The sequence below is a fragment of the Pungitius pungitius genome, chromosome 7 (assembly GCF_949316345.1).
Source record: "Pungitius pungitius chromosome 7, fPunPun2.1, whole genome shotgun sequence".
Taxonomy (NCBI): domain Eukaryota; kingdom Metazoa; phylum Chordata; class Actinopteri; order Perciformes; family Gasterosteidae; genus Pungitius; species Pungitius pungitius.
Window position 1 is genome coordinate 7,189,919 of NC_084906.1, and position 21,298 is coordinate 7,211,216.

General features: G+C 45.7%; 1 protein-coding gene across 4 annotated transcripts in view; it reads right to left on the reverse strand.

The window, feature by feature from the left end:
- Nucleotides 1-21,298, reverse strand: part of LOC119216295 (pre-B-cell leukemia transcription factor 1) — a 49,097-nt gene that overhangs the window by 4,175 nt on the left and 23,624 nt on the right. The window contains exons 3-8 of one of the 4 annotated variants that reach the window (XM_037468992.2): nt 8,510-8,754; nt 7,485-7,675; nt 5,354-5,489; nt 3,900-3,948; nt 1,702-1,814; nt 801-890 (exon numbers count right to left, since the gene is read on the reverse strand). In XM_037468992.2, the coding sequence (XP_037324889.1) occupies nt 801-890; nt 1,702-1,814; nt 3,900-3,948; nt 5,354-5,489; nt 7,485-7,675; nt 8,510-8,754 (824 nt within the window). Of the gene's footprint in view, nt 1-800; nt 891-1,701; nt 1,815-3,788; nt 3,949-5,353; nt 5,490-7,484; nt 7,676-8,509; nt 8,755-21,298 lie in introns of all 4 variants that reach the window. The other 3 variants (XM_037468991.2, XM_037468994.2, XM_037468993.2) reach the window with 3 other exon arrangements.

Here is a 21,298-nt window from a genome sequence, read left to right on the forward strand (position 1 = left end):
GCCGGGGAGCCCATTTGAATAGGCATACATGTTTTTTCTACAGAGAGGGGAGAGGCGGGGGGGGGGGGGGGGGGCATGTGATTATCATATGGCCACTGAGGCACGACGGCGGCGGCGGGCGCGGCTCGCTGTCAGGGCCATTAGTGCGGCGGGAACGTGATCTGAGCAATGCGCTTGGATTGCTGTCCCAAGTCCACACTCTGCTCTCCTTGTGTCTGTCTTATCGATTTTCCCCCCTACGACACGGCTTGTCGCTGTGAATTTCCCCACTCTTTAGAGCCGCCAGCGAGCCAGCACGCCCCCAACCAACCCCCCCCCCCCCTCCTCCACCACGAACTCACACACAAAATGAGACAAACGCGAGGGGGGGGGGGGGGGACGCAGCCCCATGGCACACGAGGAGCTTTTTTCTTCCTATTTTTAGTTGAGCCGTGTCTTTAGCGGGAGCCTCTGGCCCGAAGGGCCGCTGGTCACGGGTCAGGTGGTCAGAGGGGATTTGAAGTCCGGTGCACGAGGTGTCACCTGGTTGCGCGGCGTGGTCGCGGCTGACGGTACGTGGCTGCAGGTGCCGCGGCGGACCTGATCCGACGTGACAGGCTCAGGCGGCGGCCCTGCGTGTGTCTTGCCGGCCACATGTCCGCGTGGGGCGGACAGCACGCCGCCCGTGGCGCGGGTTATGCAGAGGCAATCAACGAGGTGACCGCGGAGCAGAGACGAGTCCCGCTAAGTGGCATTGTGAGCCCCGTGGCTTTGAAATAATTGGCAGGGAGAGAAAGAGAGAAGAAAATAAGAATCCTTACATTGATGCCCTGCGGACTGTACATCTGGTTGGCTGTGAGTGCTTCACTGTATCCGCCTGTCTGACTGATAACATGGCGAAGGGTATCCACCTGAAACATTCAGAGACAACAAACAAAGCAAGGTCAGAGTCAACAACAGGGACGCTCGGGAGCAAAGGCAGAGGGGTGACAGGAGGACGAGACAAGACAACAAGGGTACGCTGCTGCCAGCACATCCTTGGAGACGGAAAGGCCCAATCAAACAAAAAAAAGAGCTTGAGGAGGAAAAAACTTAAGCTTTCTGCTTGTTAGAATAAAAGCCATTCAGCTAGTGACCACATTGGGAGGGATAGCCTGTGTGGTGAGACAGTAAAAGCCTGTAAAGCCAGCAGGTTTTATGACGGCTGTGTTCCATTTAGGTCCATGTGTTTTTTTTTCCTCCTCACTGGTCGGTTAGAGTTGGACAGAGAAGCAATGTGGGTGTGCATGTGGGTTAAAAACATGTAGCGGAAATGAAGTGGAATAAATCTGTGGGGCGCAATATTTGGGAGCAATAAAACAGAAATGAGTGCTTTCATGCTAGCAAGGCTTAGAATACTACGGTTAGTAAGACATTTTCCAACAAAATGAAAGGGTAGGTCAAAAAAACATCAAGCAACTACATCAATGTCACATAAAAAATGAATTCTGTTTTCACACAAACAAGAAAATGTGCAATTGATGAGACGAGTACACGGTGTACCAAGATGGTTACCACCATGGCAAGCCTCAAATTAGCTTAATTAAACGTCAGTAGCGCTTTGTAAACAAGCACCACCGAATGCTAAGAAAAGGCGCGTAGCGCGGACTTAAGTCCAAACGTCTACTGGGATTCAAGGTGGGACTGCCCCTGTTTCATCTGCTGTGCAGCTGGCGGCCCTACCTGTGACTGCACGTTGGCTCCCACCTGAGCCCCCTGGTACGAGTCCCCATTGAGAGACTGCACGCTCATGAACAAGTCCCCGGAGTTTGACATGTTAAAAGAGCCGCCAGAACCTGGAAGAAGAGAGGGAGCAGTCGCATCACAGAGAGACAGAGAGCAAGCAGCGTAAGCAAGTAGGCCGGTCCAGGCAGCAGCCTGGGGGGGGCGGGGGGGGGGCGCCATGCAGGGGTTAGCGGGCAGCCAGGCAGGCTTTGTTAGATGAGAGGAATGCAGCCGTTGTAGAGGAAACGGATGGACACAGGAGGACAGAAGAGGTACAGCTGTAGCCTGGCGAGAGGCGTGTTTGTGTCAGGTTTGCATTTGCTTTGATAGCGCCACACTAAAATAACCAGGTTAGTGATAATAACAGGTTACTCGTGGTGAACTTACAGTCCAAAAGCTTGTTTGTTTAATTTCAAAGTTAAATGTGCTTTATTCAGAATTAAGAGAATCCATACAATGGGAAGTAAGTAAAGACATAGTGAAGACGCTGAGTGATGCTGAGGCAGATTGACAGCTTCAGAATTGTGAAATTCTGAATATTTGGGCTTTTCCCATTTATTTTTCTTCTGAGGTTTTCAATGGAACTTTTTTTCCCACATATTGTGAAATCATCATAAACCTAAAAACAAATGGAAAGCTTTAATGTTGTAGCTATATAAATGCTATAGTGAATATGTTGTTTTTGACTAAATGCCAGAAAATATGGATTATATATCAGAAATATTTTTACCAAACTAAATACAATACCTTTTTTAAATTATAATGGATATAATTCTTCTGGAGTTATTTGTCTGGGTAGCCAGTCAGAAACAATCCCTGGCAGTCACCACTGGAAGCTAAGTGTATAATGCTAAGTGTATAATGAAATAGTTTAGTTTATTTTTTTTTTGCAACTAGATGAATGAATAATTGGTTCAAACAACAAATACATATGCAACAGGGAAATATATATATAGTGTATTTAAATGTTGATTTAGAATTGTTGTCAAAGAAGCTTTTTCATCTTAACAGCTCTAGATATTACCACGTTATTGTCTTGATTTTGTCGATACCCTATAATCTGACTGGCTCATTTATATTAGATAATAACAATTCTTGAACCAGAGATTAGTCAGGATGTGATTAGCTTAGCTAAATAATTTATGTTGTGACTGCTTGGATACAACAATGTGAACATAGCTCTTTTAATTTGTTCACTTTTCACAGGTCTAAGCTAGTTGTTCCGTGCTAACAAGGGTTCTGCTTTGACTCCTGGCGAGACTGTAAATACTCAAAATTCTGGACTTTATCTTTAAAAGAAGAGACTGGCAATACTCTTTCATTTTGTTTACAGTCAACAAATCTAATAAAAGAAGCAATTCAATTATGGACAAATTTATCTGTTTCAGTTTTAAATGTTATTCCAGAAATGCCGTAGTTTTCTGCAAACAGACAATATGAATATTTGGGAAACTGTTAACACAGATTGAACACAGATGCTTATAACGACTGTTGACATTAAATGTACTTCCGATTGTGTGTAATTTCATAAAAAACTGTCCACATTCTTGGACATTTGTTTGAGGGCCCATTGAAGAATGGAGAAAAAGGAGGCACTATTCCTGATGATTTTGTTCTTTATTTGATTTGTTGACAATAAAAAAGTAGAAGAGAAAATCACCAGACCTATTCTTTGAATGTCAGAACAGCAGAACATGATGAAAGCAGAGTTAAATCGCCATACATGAAGAATAGGATTAATTAAGATGAAGGCAGAAGGACATTAAGCATAGGGAGACTTGGGGCTCAGGTTGGCTTATCTCTGACACAGCTTTGCTCTAGAAGTGTAGTTGTACTTGTTAAGGTGACCTGTTCAATATAATAAGATCACCAGGTGATAGGCACAGTCCCTCATACGAGAAAGGCCTTTTTGTTAGTCCTAATTCGTTCATTCCTTACAAATCCCCAGCAGACTGATATAATGCAATAGTTGTTTAGTTGAAGTAATGCACAGAGAGGAGGTACATGTCTAATAGCTGATCAGAGCCAGGGACTTCCTGTCTCACCTGCAGAGTTTGGAGTTGAGGGTGAATTTGCTTGGCTTCCATGTGAGGATGCATTAGCCGCATTCACGGCAGTTCTCGCAGCGTACATGTTGGCTTCTTCTTGGAACTTACCAATGTTTTTCTTGTATCTGATTCTTTTATTCCCAAACCAGTTGGAAACCTGAGCAGACAAACAAGGGAGGGTAGTTTAATGCTCACAAAATCTCACCACACAGAGAGCCTCTCCCCATTTGGGGGGCAAAGCGTTCAGAGGTATCAGGGTAGTCGTCTTAGCGTAGCCTTGATGGTATGTAACGCTGCAGAGAGGTAGGGGCTACATAGACTGGTGCTGCGAATCCGCATTAGTGCCAGAATGGAATGATTGCCAATAACAGTCTCATTATGTCACCATGACTGCAGCTATCATCAGAACTCACGCACGCACCAATCAGTCAACATCCGCTAACACCCATTACTGCTAATGGACTCCCAGATGACGCCAGGGGGGTAATCTCGGCGCTAATGATAAACAACATTAAAATGAAAACCAAATCAATCCTGCAAAGTTTCCAATACGCAGAGTAGGTAAACATCTCCTTTATTATGGCCAAGAAACGGAAAGTCTACAAATCAATGATCCGCTGAGCAGCTTCCACAATCAGGCCCAGATGCATCCTCAAATCATTTGATATAAATTAATGAAACCAATTGAGAAAACAATCCATTCCCAAATGATGGATTCTAAACACAACCTGCTGTTTACCTTGGCGTTGCTTCTCTTATTATCAATTCTCACGGGATTGAAACAACTTCAGTGCTAGAATACAAAGGTGAAGGTGAAAAGAGAGCGCTGAGATGCTAAATATTAGACTTGTTTCGCTCAGCAGCAACTCAGCAAACATCTCTTCTTGTCTTCAGATGTTTGCTAAGTTGCTGCTCGTTTTATAGTAAACGCTCATTGCACGGCTCATGCCCCAAATGTCTGCAGTGCTACTTTTCAGAGGCTAATTACTTCCACACACAGCAGGGTCATTTGAACAATTTACTATCCTATTGGTCTTTTTTTGATCAATTAGTAGTTTTGTGAAATGTTTTGATGATTAGCGAAAACAAAACATATTTTAAAATCCTACAAAACTCAGAAATGCTTTAATCAATCAATCAATCAATTATATCTTGTATCCTACAGAGGTAACTTTACTAACTCTAAATTTGGTGCATTGTAAGTAAACATTTTCCACTGTATGGTTAGAGAAGAACTTTGACAGCAGCATTGTCTCTAGCCTGCGTTACCCCAATAAATACAAAGAGCCATTGGTCAAAAATAGCCTCGTCTGGTTTGAATTACAAGACGTCAAAATGATGACATATATTTATACTTTGAGTCCTTTCTTGTCTCACTGAAAGGTACCGCGGAAAGATTAGAGGAGCTGTCGGTAGCCATGACAGTCAGAAAACGTATTATTAGGTTACTTGCCAAGACGCTCGCGGCCCCTTCAGATTGGAAACCGCGTCTGTCTCACCCTCCTGTTCAGAGGTTTTCCCTACAGGTGACGTGGTGTGGCGTGCGCTCATCTGCGGCGTACCTGGGCAACTGTGATGGCGCACTTCTTTGCCAGCTCCTCTTTCGCCTCCTCGCTTGGGTACGGGTTACTGAGGTGAGAGTAGAAATACTCGTTCAGGATCTCTGTTGCCTGCTTGTTGAAGTTTCGTCTTTTCCGTCTGCGAAAACAGCAATGTAGAGTTAAATCGGGAGTAGGGTCCAGTTCACATGGATCACAGCGGCGTGGAGTTGGAGTGGAGTGTGCGTAGCTGCTTAGGACGCTTCCATCAATCATAAGAGCTGGTCCGATCTCCATGTGCTAAGAAAAGACGCTTCAATGCTTCCTTTTTTATTATTCTTGTGCATATGGGGCACACTGGACCATTATTTACGAGAATAATTAGGCAGCTTGGTGTACGAGCAGTCCTATTAATTCTTCTTCACACTTTCTTTGACTTTATTTAAATAATACCACCAGGAGTCACTAAACGAGTGATAAAAAAGACTTTTCTAACTGAAACTTCATAGTAGTTTAATCTACAAATGATGGACTCACTTTAGGCTTCCTCTAGTCATGTGGTATTAAAATGATTTGCTTTGTGAAAACTACTGCAGTACTAGAAACCTCACCTCATGTGCTCTTAAGAGACTCAGGACTCGAGAGAACAATTGAGCTCACTATAGCTGTTCATTAACAACTAAGAAGTGGCAGTCGCAACGACAGCACACACGGGGCCGTTCGATTCTGCTCAAAATCTACTATTAAAAATCAAGATCAGGATGAAAACAGCTTTTGGTGAGGCTGTGTATCAAACGTCAATACTCTAAAGTATCCAAATCTATATACTTTAGACTGTATAATGCTTTAAATTCAATAACAATGTACTTTTTAGAGTTCTTTGTGTGGTTGTTGGTTGGTACATACAAAGAGTATTCCTTTCTATTTATTAAACCTGCAGCATTTTTCTGGCCACTTGGGGGCAGCTCTGCAAACAACGATGACAAGTGAGGTTGTTGTGTCGAAGGTTTGCACAGTTGTGTATCTACACATCTGGCAGTCAAATGACATCATTTGTAAAGGGAAGGGAAATATTTGGAAACCATAAAACCAAAACAATGCTGTAATTTGTTTCATGGTTAATGCAAACATATTAATTAGGGCCTTGCTTTGACTTCAAAGGCACAGATTAACTGAGCCTAATAGCAAACACACAGATAATCCAAGGTCCAATTCAATCCAAAGTCTTTACATCAAAGCTCAAAATACAAGGCAGGACAGAAACACGACTGGAAGACATTTTTCAACTCTCCATTTAAACCCTGTGAAAGCTCCCCCCCCCCACACACACACCCCAACACCTTTTTAAAGCAGACAGATATCACATGCCGATGCCCACGAGTTGACTGACCCTCCATCTCCTGCACCTATCAGGTCATGTCTGCATGTGCCACATCTGAAGAGGGCTTTGCATAAGCTGCAGGGGAACCCTGTACAATCTCTATGCATGTATCCACCGGTGAGGAGATTTGTGCTAAAATCTCTGTCCTGCACTCCAAAGCCTGCTTGAGAATATGCAAATGTGCACAGCGTGAGCTCCAGCAGCCAGTAGATTAATCAGCGGCGCCGAGCATGGCGGTGCCTCTCAACCAGTGAAAGCTCTCCTCTTCGTCTCCCTTCCCCTCCGCGCCGCCACAATCATTTGCAAGAGAATAGATAGGGGGCTTTGTAAGGGAGCGCATGCCTCATTTAAATGTTATGCCTCCGACTCAGACTTTTGAGTGACATTTATCCTCTGAGAAATGTATGCAAATCCAAAGCGCGCATCAAAAGGAACAAGCGATTACATTAAAAAAGGGAAATAGTTAGCGCTGTGGAGCACGCGGTGAACTCTTATTGGCCGGCGTTGCTGGGTATGCTGGTCCAAATGGCATCCAGAGATGCAAACCAGCCCGCTGCGTGTGTGTAAGCAGCAGAACGGCATGCACGGCACAATTACAGCATGTTTATAGCACGATAGGCCTCCTACATCGCCCATTCGTATAGATGTCAGGGCCGAGCACGTGATGATTTGCAACGTTTGTTAGAAAGCGTGAGGTCGTTTGCGTCTCTGAGTGCAGCTTTGGAACGCAGCAGCAACAACAGGGGGCGTGTAAGGGGAGGAAAAAAAGCCCACCTGGCATCGAGGAAGCGGGAGCGTAGGATCATGACGGCCTCGCAGGTGCTCTGCTTGAGCTGCATCTGGATGGAGCTGAACTTGCGGTGGATGATGTTCACCATGCGCTCGATCTCCTTGGGCGAAATCGGCCGCGTGCGCGACTGCTCCCGCAACAGGTTCATCACGTGGGTGGTGAACTCGTTACACGCCTGTGGAGAGGACGCACACGCACATGGGAATGTGTCAATGGAAATACACTGTAGGACACTGCATATCTTATTCACCACGGCAGAAACACACACACGCGCACGCAGGCAGGCAATGCCATACAGATTTTAAAAGTTGCAGTTGTGGGGCACGCTTTCTCACAGAGTAAAGAGCTGATATATTTCATTTTCAACAGAAGTGGAGATGGCAGTGTGTTGAGAGGAACCAATGACAGCGGTTCCCCTCTCAGACGCACTTTCACAGCACAGCCGCCCTGAGAGACGAATGCGACGCAACGTTTTTCATTCATGCAGCCCGTGTGACACCAGGCGTGAATCTGCCACCATATTACACTCCGGCTCGGCGTCTCGTAATGTCTCCTCTTCTTCATTTCCTCTCATCCCGTCGATCTCTCTCTGGGTTTAGCCGTGTCAGGCTTTGTGTGTGCCTGTCTATCTGCGTGTTCATCTGTCTCACTCGCATGCATCGGAACGCGACGCCGTTGTTATGAAGGCAATGAGAGGAGCCCCCCCTTCCAGACTATACACACTAAACACACAGGGGCACAGAACGAGCTGCATATGCTGGACCATTCTGGAACGAGAACACCACCTGAAGGGAATTGTTACTGAGAGGCACTCATTTCACATTCAAGGCAGATCTTTCGGAATAAGTAGGCTCCGTTCGGCTGTGGAGTCCCTCAGCTTCATTGAGTCTAGAATGTTCAAGTCATTTTGCTGAGTGCAATGCTTAAAATGGAGAAAACAAGACGCACATGGCGAGATGAAGTGGCATCAGTATTATTAATCAGTACTATTCCTCCCATGTGTCCTCACCTGCTCGTACTTCTCCAGCTCCGTGTGGTAGATCTGTCTGATCTGGGTCAGTTTCGCCCTGTAGTCGGAGTGCTCCGTGGAGTTGTCCGCCCCCACCCCTCCCGCTGCGGCCGCTGCGGCTGCGGCTGCCGCCGAGCCGCCGCCTTTCTCCGGACCGGACACGCCCTCTGCCAGCAGCATGTTGTCCAGGCGCATGAGCTGGGGATCCGGGGGCTCCTCCTCCTGGGCGCCGCGGATACTCAGCACTGCGGGGAGAGCGAAAGGTCAGAGGTCAGTCGGGAAAGGTCACACCTACGGGGGCGTGATGCGCCGTAACAAGCTGTCAGCTAGAGGGTGCAGTGTTACGTGTGTGGGTACCACATTGTTATTCACCTGGCAATATTGACCGAATGGCTCATTCAGTTAGAGCTGACATGATTAATCAATGATTTGATCCAACCCCTAAAAAATTAAAATCATTCCTCAAGCAAAAATGCCAACCAATAGTGAGGATTTGATGCTTTTCTCTCTTGTTGACATCATTATTAGTCTGAGATCTTTGTGGTTTAGATAAAGCAAGACGTTGTCACCTTGGACCTTGGACTTTATACAAATGAGTAATTGGTTAATTGGTAACGTTTAATGTAAATAATCTCTAGTATTAGAGTATTAGATGCAGCGTTAGATGGCGTTAGTACGAGGCTGTACTTCGTTGTCAGGATTAGGTTAACATTTTTACATTTCGAGGACGTCACTACTGCTTTCTCAGTGCTGCTGGATCCATCCCACAATCCACTTGTTTTCTTTGTCGCTTACTATCATCACAGTTATTATTTGCTGCCAAAGAGGGCTTGCGGTTTGTTTGATGTATATTCTTAAGAATCTTTTGTATTCCATTTGAAAATAAACATTTAACAATAAAGTTTTCTCAATGAAATGAATGAATTTCTTAAAGTACACTTACACAGTACAAAGTTGATTAATACGGGGGACTTGATGAACATCAACAACAATGGCCGGGGTGGATACCGCTGCCTTCCACTAGAGGTCTCCCATGCCATTCTCGAAAAAACTCATGTCCCACCTTCCATTTTCTGAGGTGAAAACACTCGGAGCCTCTGACTCTCCTCCATCTGAGAACCATCCGTTTCAATATGAAAGCCCTTCCCTTATGGGGAGCGTCCTGATGCTACCATTGAAAATTGATCCTGGTGTAGATATCGAAAGCGCCTCTACGGCGGCCGGAGGTAGGGGGCCAAGGCGAGCCATGGATCTGTCCCCCCCCCAACTCCCTCTGTGTGCCGTTTAAAACGCTACCATTCGTCATGTGCCTTCTTGTCATCGAATGAGAAGGGACAGGCAGGGAGCCCTTCATTAATTCAGAGACAATTGGAGCGCTTGGTGCATTAACCCCAGACTGCTGCCCGGGTTGGTAGGCCTGGGCAGGGGGTCACTGGGATGAGAATGAGGCCTGCTGTAGTCCCCCCCCACACACACCCATTTGCCTTTAAGTGGGCTGGAAATGCAAATATGGCAACTGTTGGCGAGCGGAAGGGGTCAGGGGTTCAGGCCACCGGCTCAGCGGGAGGTAGATTGAGTGTGGAAGGAGTGTTGGGTGGGGGGTGGGGGTGTCCCTCGGGATGGCAGGACTGTACAACACATCCTGTCTCATTACCCAGACTCCTTCATCACTGCCCTAATGTATGGGCGAGCTCGGAGGGGAAAATCTCGGATGGCTTCACACCCGCCTCACCTCCGCACTGCAAGCTGCGCCATGACCCGATCAAGCCCGCTCCATCAGAAACTTTAAACCCGCCTGTCCTCTCCAGTTAACGTACATCAGCAAAGGCCCCCACCCGACCCCGGCTTCTGAGCGCTCACCAGTATGGAGAGGCGGTTTTCCTCTATAGTTACCACCTCATAAATACCAGACTAAAGTGGGTGTTAAAATGAGAGCACACCACAATTTTCCCCGTGTTGTAAAAAAAAGGATGTGCCCTTTGTGGAAAGCATTTTCTGTATGAAAACAACTGCCAGCAGCAAACGGACAAAAGGCCACAATAAGATGCTACATTTAGTGTTCCAGGGTGGACTCAACAGCAGTACTGGGCTTCAGAAGACTGACATCTTGATCTCTAATTTCAGCCTGTTGTGCTTTGGAGCTGCAACTTGCGTAGAAAAAAAGAACAAAAAAAAAACATAGCAAGATTTCTTACCACACCCATAAAACCGTCAAATGAAAATGGAACACAAAAAATTCAGTGTCCAAATGCCACCCCCCCCCCAGAAAACCTTCGATTCACGGCTGCCAAGTTCCAACTTAACACTCATGAAGGGTTTATTTCATTTGGCTGGAAGCACTTCCAACATCAGTCTTCTAAGAGCGCCTGTTGCAGAAAAAGGTCATTTCAGAGGAGAAACCTCTCGGAATGCAAAGAGAAAAACGCTACTGGGCCAAATTTAGTTTTTTTATTTTTGTGGAAAGATGGAATAAAAAAGAAGTTGCGGAACACAAACCCCTCCTTTCATCAGGGCTGTGTATTGGAAGCCTGGTATTGTGCATCAGAAGAAATCGGTAAACGTGTCTTAAATTGACAATCAACACAAGACTCCCGACTCGATCCCCAGGTCTCGCTTGTTGACATGTGTAAACCCGCGCTAATCAGCCGCGCTCCACATCCGCTACTCCTTCGCAGCACAGATCCCGGCTCCATTCTGGCTGCTGATCCAGCTGTCTTGGAGAGCATCTGTCAGGAGGGACCCAGGAAGGAACAATGCATTACGCCATGTTGGCTGTGTACTGTCATCCCTCATTGACAGCACACTGTCACACTTACACAGTGTCCTCTGAGCTGGGAACAAGCTAAGTAGCTGCTGCCTATAATATCAGCCTCTCCCGACGCCTCTTATCGTACGATCGGATGGGCATCCGCTCCGGGTGGGGTTAATGTGGGAAGGATGAAACGGTGTTTCGTTTTTAATTTGGAAATCTAATCAGTTTGATCCTTTCACCGACGACAGACATAATGGCAGCAGTCGCTTGCCTTGCGATGGAACGTTTCCCCACATGGAGAAAACAGACCTGCTGATGTCAGTAAACAAAGATGTATTTATTCCACCCTTGAACCTGGAGCACATAATTAAAACCATGGAGGGATTATCTCAAACAAATAAAATTACTAAAGAATAGGAAGGGGTAATGTGCCTCCATTAAATTGGCTTTGCTGTGGGTCATAATTACACGACTCAGCGAGGGCCACTTTATTGGCTAATAGCAGCCTAATTGATTCATCCTAATGTTTTTTTCTGAGCCTTGGGTCTGCTGGGCACTCCCTGTCCAATAGTGCTGGTGAATTTACTTAGCCACCCGCAGACAAACATCGAAGGTTCTCCCAGGGATAAACAATTGCCTGCGTGCATGCATGTCTCCCCCCTCCCCATTTTCTGTATGTCTCTAATGGATGCCATTTCCCTCTTGGAGGCGTTTCAAAGATGGCTTGTTGTCAGATGCAGCCGTATTCCTCCCTCCTGTTGTTGACAAGCAATTCTCCAAAGGAGGCAAACACTGGGCTTTATTGCTTCACTTTATTCTCTCCGTATAAAAACGTGCAATTCTTACATGTTGGTTTTGGTTGCTGATGGATTCACTAATAACGTGCAGAATGCAGAAGGAAACCTGTGCACGTGTGTACGATGCTGATGCATCTCTGTGACAGGGATCCGGTCAAGATGGGTGTGCACTGGTCGATGGGTTTACTGGTCTGTGTGCCGCACAGAGACGGAAAATGACAGAAAAGGTAAGGCGGGATGGCAGGACGTGATATTTATTTAACAACCCCAACATATGACCTTTTACAAATCAAATCGATGAAAAAAATACAGAAGTAAAAAGACTGCGGCATTTGGCTTTCTAAAGTGATGTTTTTTAGAACATTTGTATTTGAAGTGGAAAGCTTTTGGTCTATGAGGATAAACTGGGAATATTATGCTCGGAGATGATTTACGTCCCCATTTGGAGTGTAGGCAGCTTGCCTAGACCCCCCTTCTTCCCTCCCGTTGCTTGTTTTTAGCGAGCACATGTGTAACACTCTTTCCATATATTAGTCATCTGAGAAGATTGGCTCATGGCTCCTATATGAAGATGGCCGTGTGTATTCAAATATTAATTGAACTGCTAGCAACAGCGATCGTTTCAGAGAAGACTCACGCATCATATCACAGGGTGAGACTTATTGAACAAAGACCATAGAATAAACCCTCTCTGAGGGGGATGAAACTTGGAAAACATGGGCCAGCATCATAACTACCCTCTGAGGAAAAATACTGTCACTGGTGGACACAGGTCCTTCCACAGATTGGGACTTAATATCACCGTGGCAAAAGTTTGTGTGAGGAATATCAAAATGAACGGCAAGTACAAGTAAGATCCTGGTCTAAAAATACGCTTTTGAGTCAGTGACAATATTTTGGATGATATCAAAAGCTTGTCAGGGGATTAAGATTTCTTCCAGGACACTGCGTGCATCTTCAAAATGATTCCGTTTTTTCTTTTTTTTTCGAGGCATAACAATATCCGACTCAAAAGAGTTACAGCACACCATGCTCTGCGGTCCAGATATCGTATCCTATCAGATTAACGGAGGCAAATGGCAGGCTGTCAAAAACCATTACCATATGTAATCCCCTTCTAGATTTCGAGGCATGTCTACAGGGACTGACGGCATGGACGCCTGTCGTGGCGATTGGGTTATTGGGGGAGGGGGAGGCCTGATGTTTAATTAATGATGCTGGGCTGTTCTGTCACAGGTAGCGAGATAGACGGGCAAACCTAAAGCCCTTTGACAGAGATTGGGCACCTCGTTGGAAACCGGCTGACACCTTTTGCGAGGCCCTCCGTTCTGCACCCAGACGCTGAAATGTGATCCGCAGTGTTACATCACAGTTAGCAGCATAGGGAGAGTCGGCCAAAAGGGACACGCCATGCCGGTCAGGTGACCGCGTGTCCTGGCTTGACCTTTCTAAGAGCACTTTGAGTAGAAATGCAAAGGGCACAAAACTTACAGTGAAGACCTTTGAGGGGCTCCATTTCAATTCTTCTGTTATGTTAGTCAATAATAAGCCATTTTTAGCGTATTAAAGCTTTTGCTGCTGTCAGGTTGGTCTTTCCTGTTAAATAAGAAAAACACTGGCGCACAGAATGACATGCTGCCTGTGTTTACTGTATCAGCCAAAGGGTTGTTAGCATTAGCAGCAACCACCACCATGCTTTAAAAACAAAAACATATTTATGGATATAATTCAAACTACTGTTCAAACAGAAGAGCATTATGGTGAACACTAGAGAGCCGCGCTGACCAGACATGTTTGCTAAGCTTGTTAAGTGTTGCTAACAGTAGCTTGTTGCTAAGTGAGGTAAATGAATGGAGATGTGTCCGTGCTAAAGCCTCGATTAGAATCAAGTTCATTGCTTGATAGTTGGAATTTAGAATGTCCTAAATCTTCTTCAAAGGACAAAAAAAAAGAAAATAGTTGTACACGCATAAATAGTCCTGGAGGTACATTGCGTTAGCATAAATCAGGTGTTAGCCATGTTTGCTATTAATTCATAATAACCATCATATCCCAGATACTTCCAAGATTGAAAGAGCACATGGCATCACCCTGGTATATATATTTTATTGTGAAATATGCAAACATTTAGCTAGCTTTATATACGTTTGGGAATTGGGAAAAATATTGTGGTGATATTTGCAATGTTGACTCTTAAAATTCATGTGTATATCTGTGTCAACACCCGGTTTAAATAATATATGCTTTTACAGCTTCCTGTATATTCGGCAAGACTGAATAATATTTCTAAAATCACTGGAGAGTGATATCAAAATATCAAACTTAAATCAGAACACTATTATATCAAATGGGTCTGATAACAGCGACTTTGCACATGTGGTCATACCTTTTAATGATGTAATCTTGCCTCGAATAATCATCCCGTCCCCAAAGACTGTCCAGCGGGTCTGATGAAAGCCAAATGCTTTTGCATAATTAACCCTTTCTGGTCAGGCCGCGGTCGGCCTGTCGGCTTGAATTTACAGTGACAGGCCCGGCTCTATTTGTTTGCATTGGTGCTTCAGTGGGCACACTTCATTGTGGCTTCGGCAGTTAATAAATCACAGTAGAAGCCCCCTCTCTCGACGGCAGCCTGTGCTACGGTGGTCCTGTCACAAGGCAGGCACCAGCGCCGAAGCGACAGCTACATGCTAATTCGACATCGGCATAATTCATTATACAGTCGCAAGTGTACTGGAATGGAAAGAGAACCAACATACACCAGGAGGAAGACGACAGGCATCAAACTGTTAAATCCCACACCCCTTAAATCCCCTCTGTTTGCCTTTGTAAAGGCTCAAGTCTTTAAACTCTTGGCAGCACTATAAAATTATACACAACTTATTAGAAATGCACAAAAAAAGATTTGGGATGTGCAAAGAATACAATTATGTTCCAGCATTTTCTTTCAAAGCGTAGACATAGCGTCGAGCAATTCATATAATGCAAAAAGGTTAAGCGACACCATCAGAGAGGTTAATGGACAATGAAGACAATTAAGAAGCAAATGAGCTCCTTAACAGGATTGCTGAAAAGAAAGCTGCCGTTTTTTATGAAATATGATAATCTATGCAGCCACTTCCTGTAAGTCATGCAAAAGCCAATGCAAAATGACATATCAAAAGGTAGAATGCGAGCTTTTGCACTAAAGGGGAAATTAACAAAAAGATAAAGAGTCAATTAAACCGATAAGGCCTTGTGCTCTTCAGAGGGTGAAAACCAAGGGGAGTGGAGCTGACAGCCTTCACATTAAAGCGCCGCGCTGCCATCTCATCCGCTATGTGGCCCCTCCGCTTTGTAACCACCAGTTCAGAGGAGAAGACGCAGCGTAGTCTTTTGTTAAGGAATTCTACCCCCCCCCACACACACACACACACACACATACACACACTATCATCTGCAGATACCACTAATGAAGGCAATTAGAATTTGAGCAAGCAAGGCCTTAGGGCCAACAGTAATGCACGCATAGTCTTGGCTGCAGTGGACACACACTTCCAATGGAAATTCACATTAAAAAAATGCTTTTCTTAAAACGTGTAATCGTTCACTTCTGTCTGCCCCTTGTTCCAACGTTTGTGCTTCAGAAGCACGGTAGACTTTACGTAATCTCAGTGTGTTAGAGATAAAGTTACACCATCAGCCCCAGGCTCTAGTGTCTTCAAAGCCATTTTTGGCAATTTACCCTTTTGAAATCAATATGTTGCCTTCTTGCTATGCCCTCTACACAGGTTACATACTTCTATGAGATGTGACAAATTTGACCACGGGTGATTTTTCTTTCGCTCACAAACAAAAAACAATACTGCAAAAAACCTACCTAGAAGATATACAATATTTAATTTTGTGTTGCTGAAATATTTATTTATTGACCATTGAAAGTCATTGTCTATCTTTGTAATTTATAAATATATAAAAGTCTTAACTCAAGGTCTACTTATTAGCTTTTCCAGAGGCTTTCAAACGTATCTCAAGGTCCATTAATGGTCAAATATGTTTTCAGGGAAAGATATTTTCTCTCTGAATAGAGTGAACTGAAACCAAACTAAACGACTTGGTTAGGTTTGGCTCAGAATAGGTATGTTTACGTTGCATGAAGGTTATGGTTACCTCAGGGTTAGGGGGTTATGGCTAGGGTTTACTTGTATTACCTCTTTGGGGTAGTAGGGCATAGTGTCCAAGTTATTGCCTTCCATCCTACAGTCTTTACATTATTCCCATATATATTCTACCAAGGACACGATCAATCACAAACACAGCATAATCTGCCATACTTCAACACAAACAAGCCTCTATTTGTGGAATCACAAACACTTCAGGGCAGTTTATTAAAGGACGGAAATAGGCTTTTTGTTTCTGACTGGCTTCTTACATTTTCCCCTTTCGATTGTAAATGCAATGTTGTCACTTGTTGGTGTTCAACAATCAAGCAGGAGATTTATCTGCTATTAGCAGCTCTGTGAAGCCGGGTCCAGCTCACTCACCTCTCCCACCACATAAAGGATGGGTAGCAGTGAAACAGCATCCCGACCAGTGTCCCGCGGGTCTCACGCGAGGACGGCTAGCGTCCGGCAGCATGCACCAGGCCGGGGGCCGTCCGTGGCCTCGGGCGCCGCGTCCACTGAGCCTGCCATGTCATTACCCGTCGCCTTGATCCGCTTCACCTTATTAAAGCCATTCCTTCAGCAGAGCAGACGAGCATGTCACAGTGTGAAACCAGGCCAAGGAGGGAAGGTGACCACACTGCCACCCTCAGCCTGTGCAAGGGGGCGCGGAGGAGGAGGGGGGGGGGCACAGTGCAGCGGCTTTGTTGTCAGCCTCACCCCGGACCCCTGATGTCCCTGTGATTCCCTTGTCAGTCCGTGTTAATGGAACTCGCTCTCGTTATGCTCCTCCACATTCTTATCTCCCGCAGCAGGACAGTGGCGCGGCCCAGTGGTGTCTGTTTAGCCTCGGCTGACCACAAGACAAGTGCTGCCTGGAATATTGACAACGTCTCCCCTGTCAGCGAGAAATATGTTCGGGACGGCTCCCTTTCAGGAGCGCTGTGGCTCGACCTATCGACGCATAGACCTCCAGCGTAAATTGCCCCCCCCCCCCCCCCCCTTCCCGTGCTATCTGACCAGCATTAACTGATGCAGAGAGTTATTGGAGGTTGGAACATCATTAGACTGGTGTGCTCACTAGTTTAAAAAAAAGATGCTACGGCGTGAACTCTGGAGGCCCCCGACTCTGTGCCTTTACGTCTCTCCGACTACACACACTTGTGTGGCATTTTTCACCGAGCACAGCCTCCCTACTGCCAACCAGTTTATGTAGAAGTGATTAACGGTAATTAATCCTTCAGCACCGTGATTAGCCAAGTCGCAGTAAATTAAGCCACATCTGGAGCAGCTGAGGGCTTTGAGAGTGGCAGCAGGCGTGCCGGGTGTGAATGCCACTGTTGACTGAGGTCTACCTGAAGCGTCCAGCGGCACGTCTCAACTGGGCTGTTTGGACTTTGCATTCACAGAGTAGCTCTCTATAGACCCCCCCCAAAAAATCATCCGTGTTTCAGTTCACGACGCTGAGCCACGGATCATAAAGCTCACAGATTTCCTTTCACATGGAGCCATGACATTAGCAAATGTGGATGGGATCGATTCAAGCAATGTTTTTAAAGATTTGACTAAGATTTGTCAAATATGTTGTGTCTCCAGTACGCAACCGACTGTATGTGATGGAAACAGATTATGATTCATCCATCCACGATGAGCTCAATATTAGTCGCCCCTGAAAACAGACAATCTGTTATTAGACATGCAAACCAACCATGCAACCCAAATATGAGGGAACGCAGCATTTGTCCAACTGGAAATATTATTTAATCTACAAATAAAATGCATAGAAAGAGTGACATCTTTAAATGATGATGTGTTGGTTTGCATCCTGTTATCTTTCCTGCCGCAGCCGACAAAATGTCAGCGTGACATTGTTTAACCTGAGTGGTGTTTTATATGAAACAAATAAGCTCTTAAAGACCACTGTGGATTACTTAAAATAAAACTAATCCAAACCACATATTTTGGCATTCAGCATTTCATTGCTGATGAGTACATGTTTATCTTAAATGCACAAACAGTGGAATCTAAATAAGACAAATCATACACACATGTAATTCTTAATATGTATGTGTAACTCATGTTATTTGTGTGTACCAGTGCGTGTGTGTGTGCGTGTGTGTAATAAGATTAGGTCCTTGAATCATGAATCATTTCTGAACACATAAGCAGACACATTTTAAGGAATTTTGTGGCAACAGAAACCACCTTCTCCTACTGACCTTCAATATGTACACTAAACAGACCGCAGATCAGATTCCCCAAACTCACAAGGACACACACACACACAGTGCCAGCCCCCTGTGTGTACCCGCGCTGCATTGTCCATGTGTAGCCTCTCTGTAGCTTCTCCTCCTGCCAGAGAAATGAGGCAGGAGGCCTGGATGTGCGCCGGGGAGCGGGTCCCATCACAGCGGGTGTGCTGTTCCTCTTAGCCCAATGTTTCCCTTGTGCCCCCCCTGGAGAGTTTCTTCCCCGCGCCCCAGTCTCTCCCCGTTACACAGCTCCAGATTAATTACACACTTTAATGAGCTGAATTATTAATGGGGCTCTCACTTGGCAGTTTAAGGAAATGCAAAAGAGAAGACGGCGTTGAGCGTTGGGGGCTGGGGGCTCTCATTAAAACATCACACACACCGCCTGTACCGCTGTTATTTAGCTGGAGAAATGGGATGTCTTATAAGGCATATTGGATATATATATATATATATATATATATATATGCATACATACATATCTTGTAAGCTGCATGAGTTATAATCCGCAGCCAGAGAAGAGGACTCGTGCACCACATTATGTCATTAGGATTGCAGGCCCAAGGAAAATGAAAGGCCATCTAATACAGCTGTTGGAAAGGCTTGCCTCTCTGATTGTTCAGCACAGATGGGAGCAATATTATCTGAAATGAGGTGGACTAAAGCGCAAGTGAAACGAATGAAATGAGAATATGTCTCATTCACGCTCTCCCTCCAAAGGGACGTTTAAAAATGATTATTTTTTGTATCTCACGCAAATGTTAACACTTGCTGCGGCAAGGACGTTTATCAAAATCAGGGATATGGGAAATTGCGGTTATGAAAGCTGCATGAAAATGACATTATTCACATAATATCACAAATGCTGATAAGAGAAAATTGCAGAGTGAAGAGACAGGAAATGAAACCAGGAAACAAGTTCCAGAGTTGTTCCTGTGAGTCTAAATTTATTTATTTCTGCTGGAAGGAAATTCAATCACCTCACGACGTATGGTGTGTGTGTGTGTGTGTGCGTGTATTTGTGCAGCAGTGCTACAACGTGTCCCTACAAAGCCTTGTCAAAGCTCACATATAAGATTGTACAAGGTGGTAAAAGGACAGCCAAAGGCGATTTGTTCTCAAAACATCTCTTTCCTTTTTTGTTTTGTTTTACCTTTTTGACACAACATCTTCATCAAGAAGCTGCTCCTATTTCCGGTGTGATGATTGTGTTCGTGAGACAGTTTTTACTGTGAACGTCTTTCACGCTCGCTTGTGGAATCCACAGTGGGATCCCAAGGGATCTCTCTCTCTCTTCCCGGTGTTTGGGAGAAAACAATAACGCCCTCATCGCTCAGTCGGATTGCATTACAGCCGATAGGACTCTGAATGGATTTTGGCTTTATTGTCATATTTGGGGAGACACTTGAGGAGAAGACAAATGGGTAATCTGGCTGGAGAGGTGGCCTGCCTCCTACCACTGGTGCAGTGGTACAGGACACCGATTAGTAACCCCCCCCCCCCCCCCCCCCTCGACAGGAGCGATCAGCTGACCTGAAATGGCCAGGGCTGCCCGGATGGGACGGTGTCTTTGTGCAAACCCCTGCAGCTCCAGACACAAAGCCCCACCCCGGGGTCACTGCTTCCTCGGTACAGCTGACCCCCCCCCCCCATTCACCCCCAACCAACCCCTCGTAGCTGGGATGAGAAACACACACGTTCCTGCGCAACAGAAATGGCCCGAGTGGCTCATTACGTGGGTCCTATTTGGGTCAGGGAGCAGATGCAGATGTAGGTCAGAAGGAACCCCTGTTGTCAATCAAGAAAGACGAGAGGAGCGGTGGAGTGTCTATGCCCCCCCCCCCCCCCCCTTGCTGCTCCCCACAGCCCATCCCTCAGGACAGAGGGTAACCAAAATGATATGCAGAGGGGGGGGGGAGTGGTGCTAAGCTTCAATGAAGAAACTTAATTAGACTCATGGCAGAGAGGTTCATTTGAGCTAAGCGACGCGAGAGAAAAATCATTAAAAAAGAGAAACGTCGGATCCAGCGTGGAGCTCCGGTTTCAGTCTGGTGTCACCGGACCATACATCAGCGGGGCACCAACCGAGCCCTCTCCCACCCAGCCCGCCCTGCGTGTTCCGCCGTGGGATGATGAGGTCGGTCTGACCTACATGCCGCAGAGCCCCAGAGACGCCAGCATCTAACTCCTCCGCCCACCAGGGAGTCAACTGTGCACGTTACGTCCCCTTCAAGCAAGTGGCGCCCTCACAGTCTGAAGAGGATTTGTTTTTCCTTTTTTCTTTTTTTATTTGTAAGCGCCAAAAATGTAGAAGCACATCATCACTTCTTACTCTTGCACTTTTGGCAAATTCCAGCTGCGCTCTGAAAATCTCAGCGGCTCCGACTCCGAAGCACTTTCCCCTCACACTGAGCCCCGATGCAGCGCTAACCGCCTGGAGGTTGACACTTGTCTGAATAATGTTATGCTAATGCTGTAGTCTACCTGTATTTACCCCTAAGTGCAGCAAGCAATCTGTTGATTGCGAGAAAGCAATTTTCCCCGAAGGAGGGGGCGAGCGGGCGGGCGACAAAGACGGAGAGAGAGGGTAACAAGAGATCTTCTTTAAGCTGCGGCAAAAGCAATTTGCACAGGACGACAATTTTTTTTCTCCGGCTGTGAAGAGAGTGCTCTCTCTCTCTCTCTCTCTCTCTCTCTCTCTCTCTCTCTCTCTCTCTCTCTCTAATTGTGCCTACGCAGAGCCATCAAGATGGGGACACAGAAAATAGCAGAGCAGGTTTGCACGTATCCCAGAGCCACTCGGAGGGTACAAGCAGGGAAACGGCTATAAACCCTCCCTGTTATGT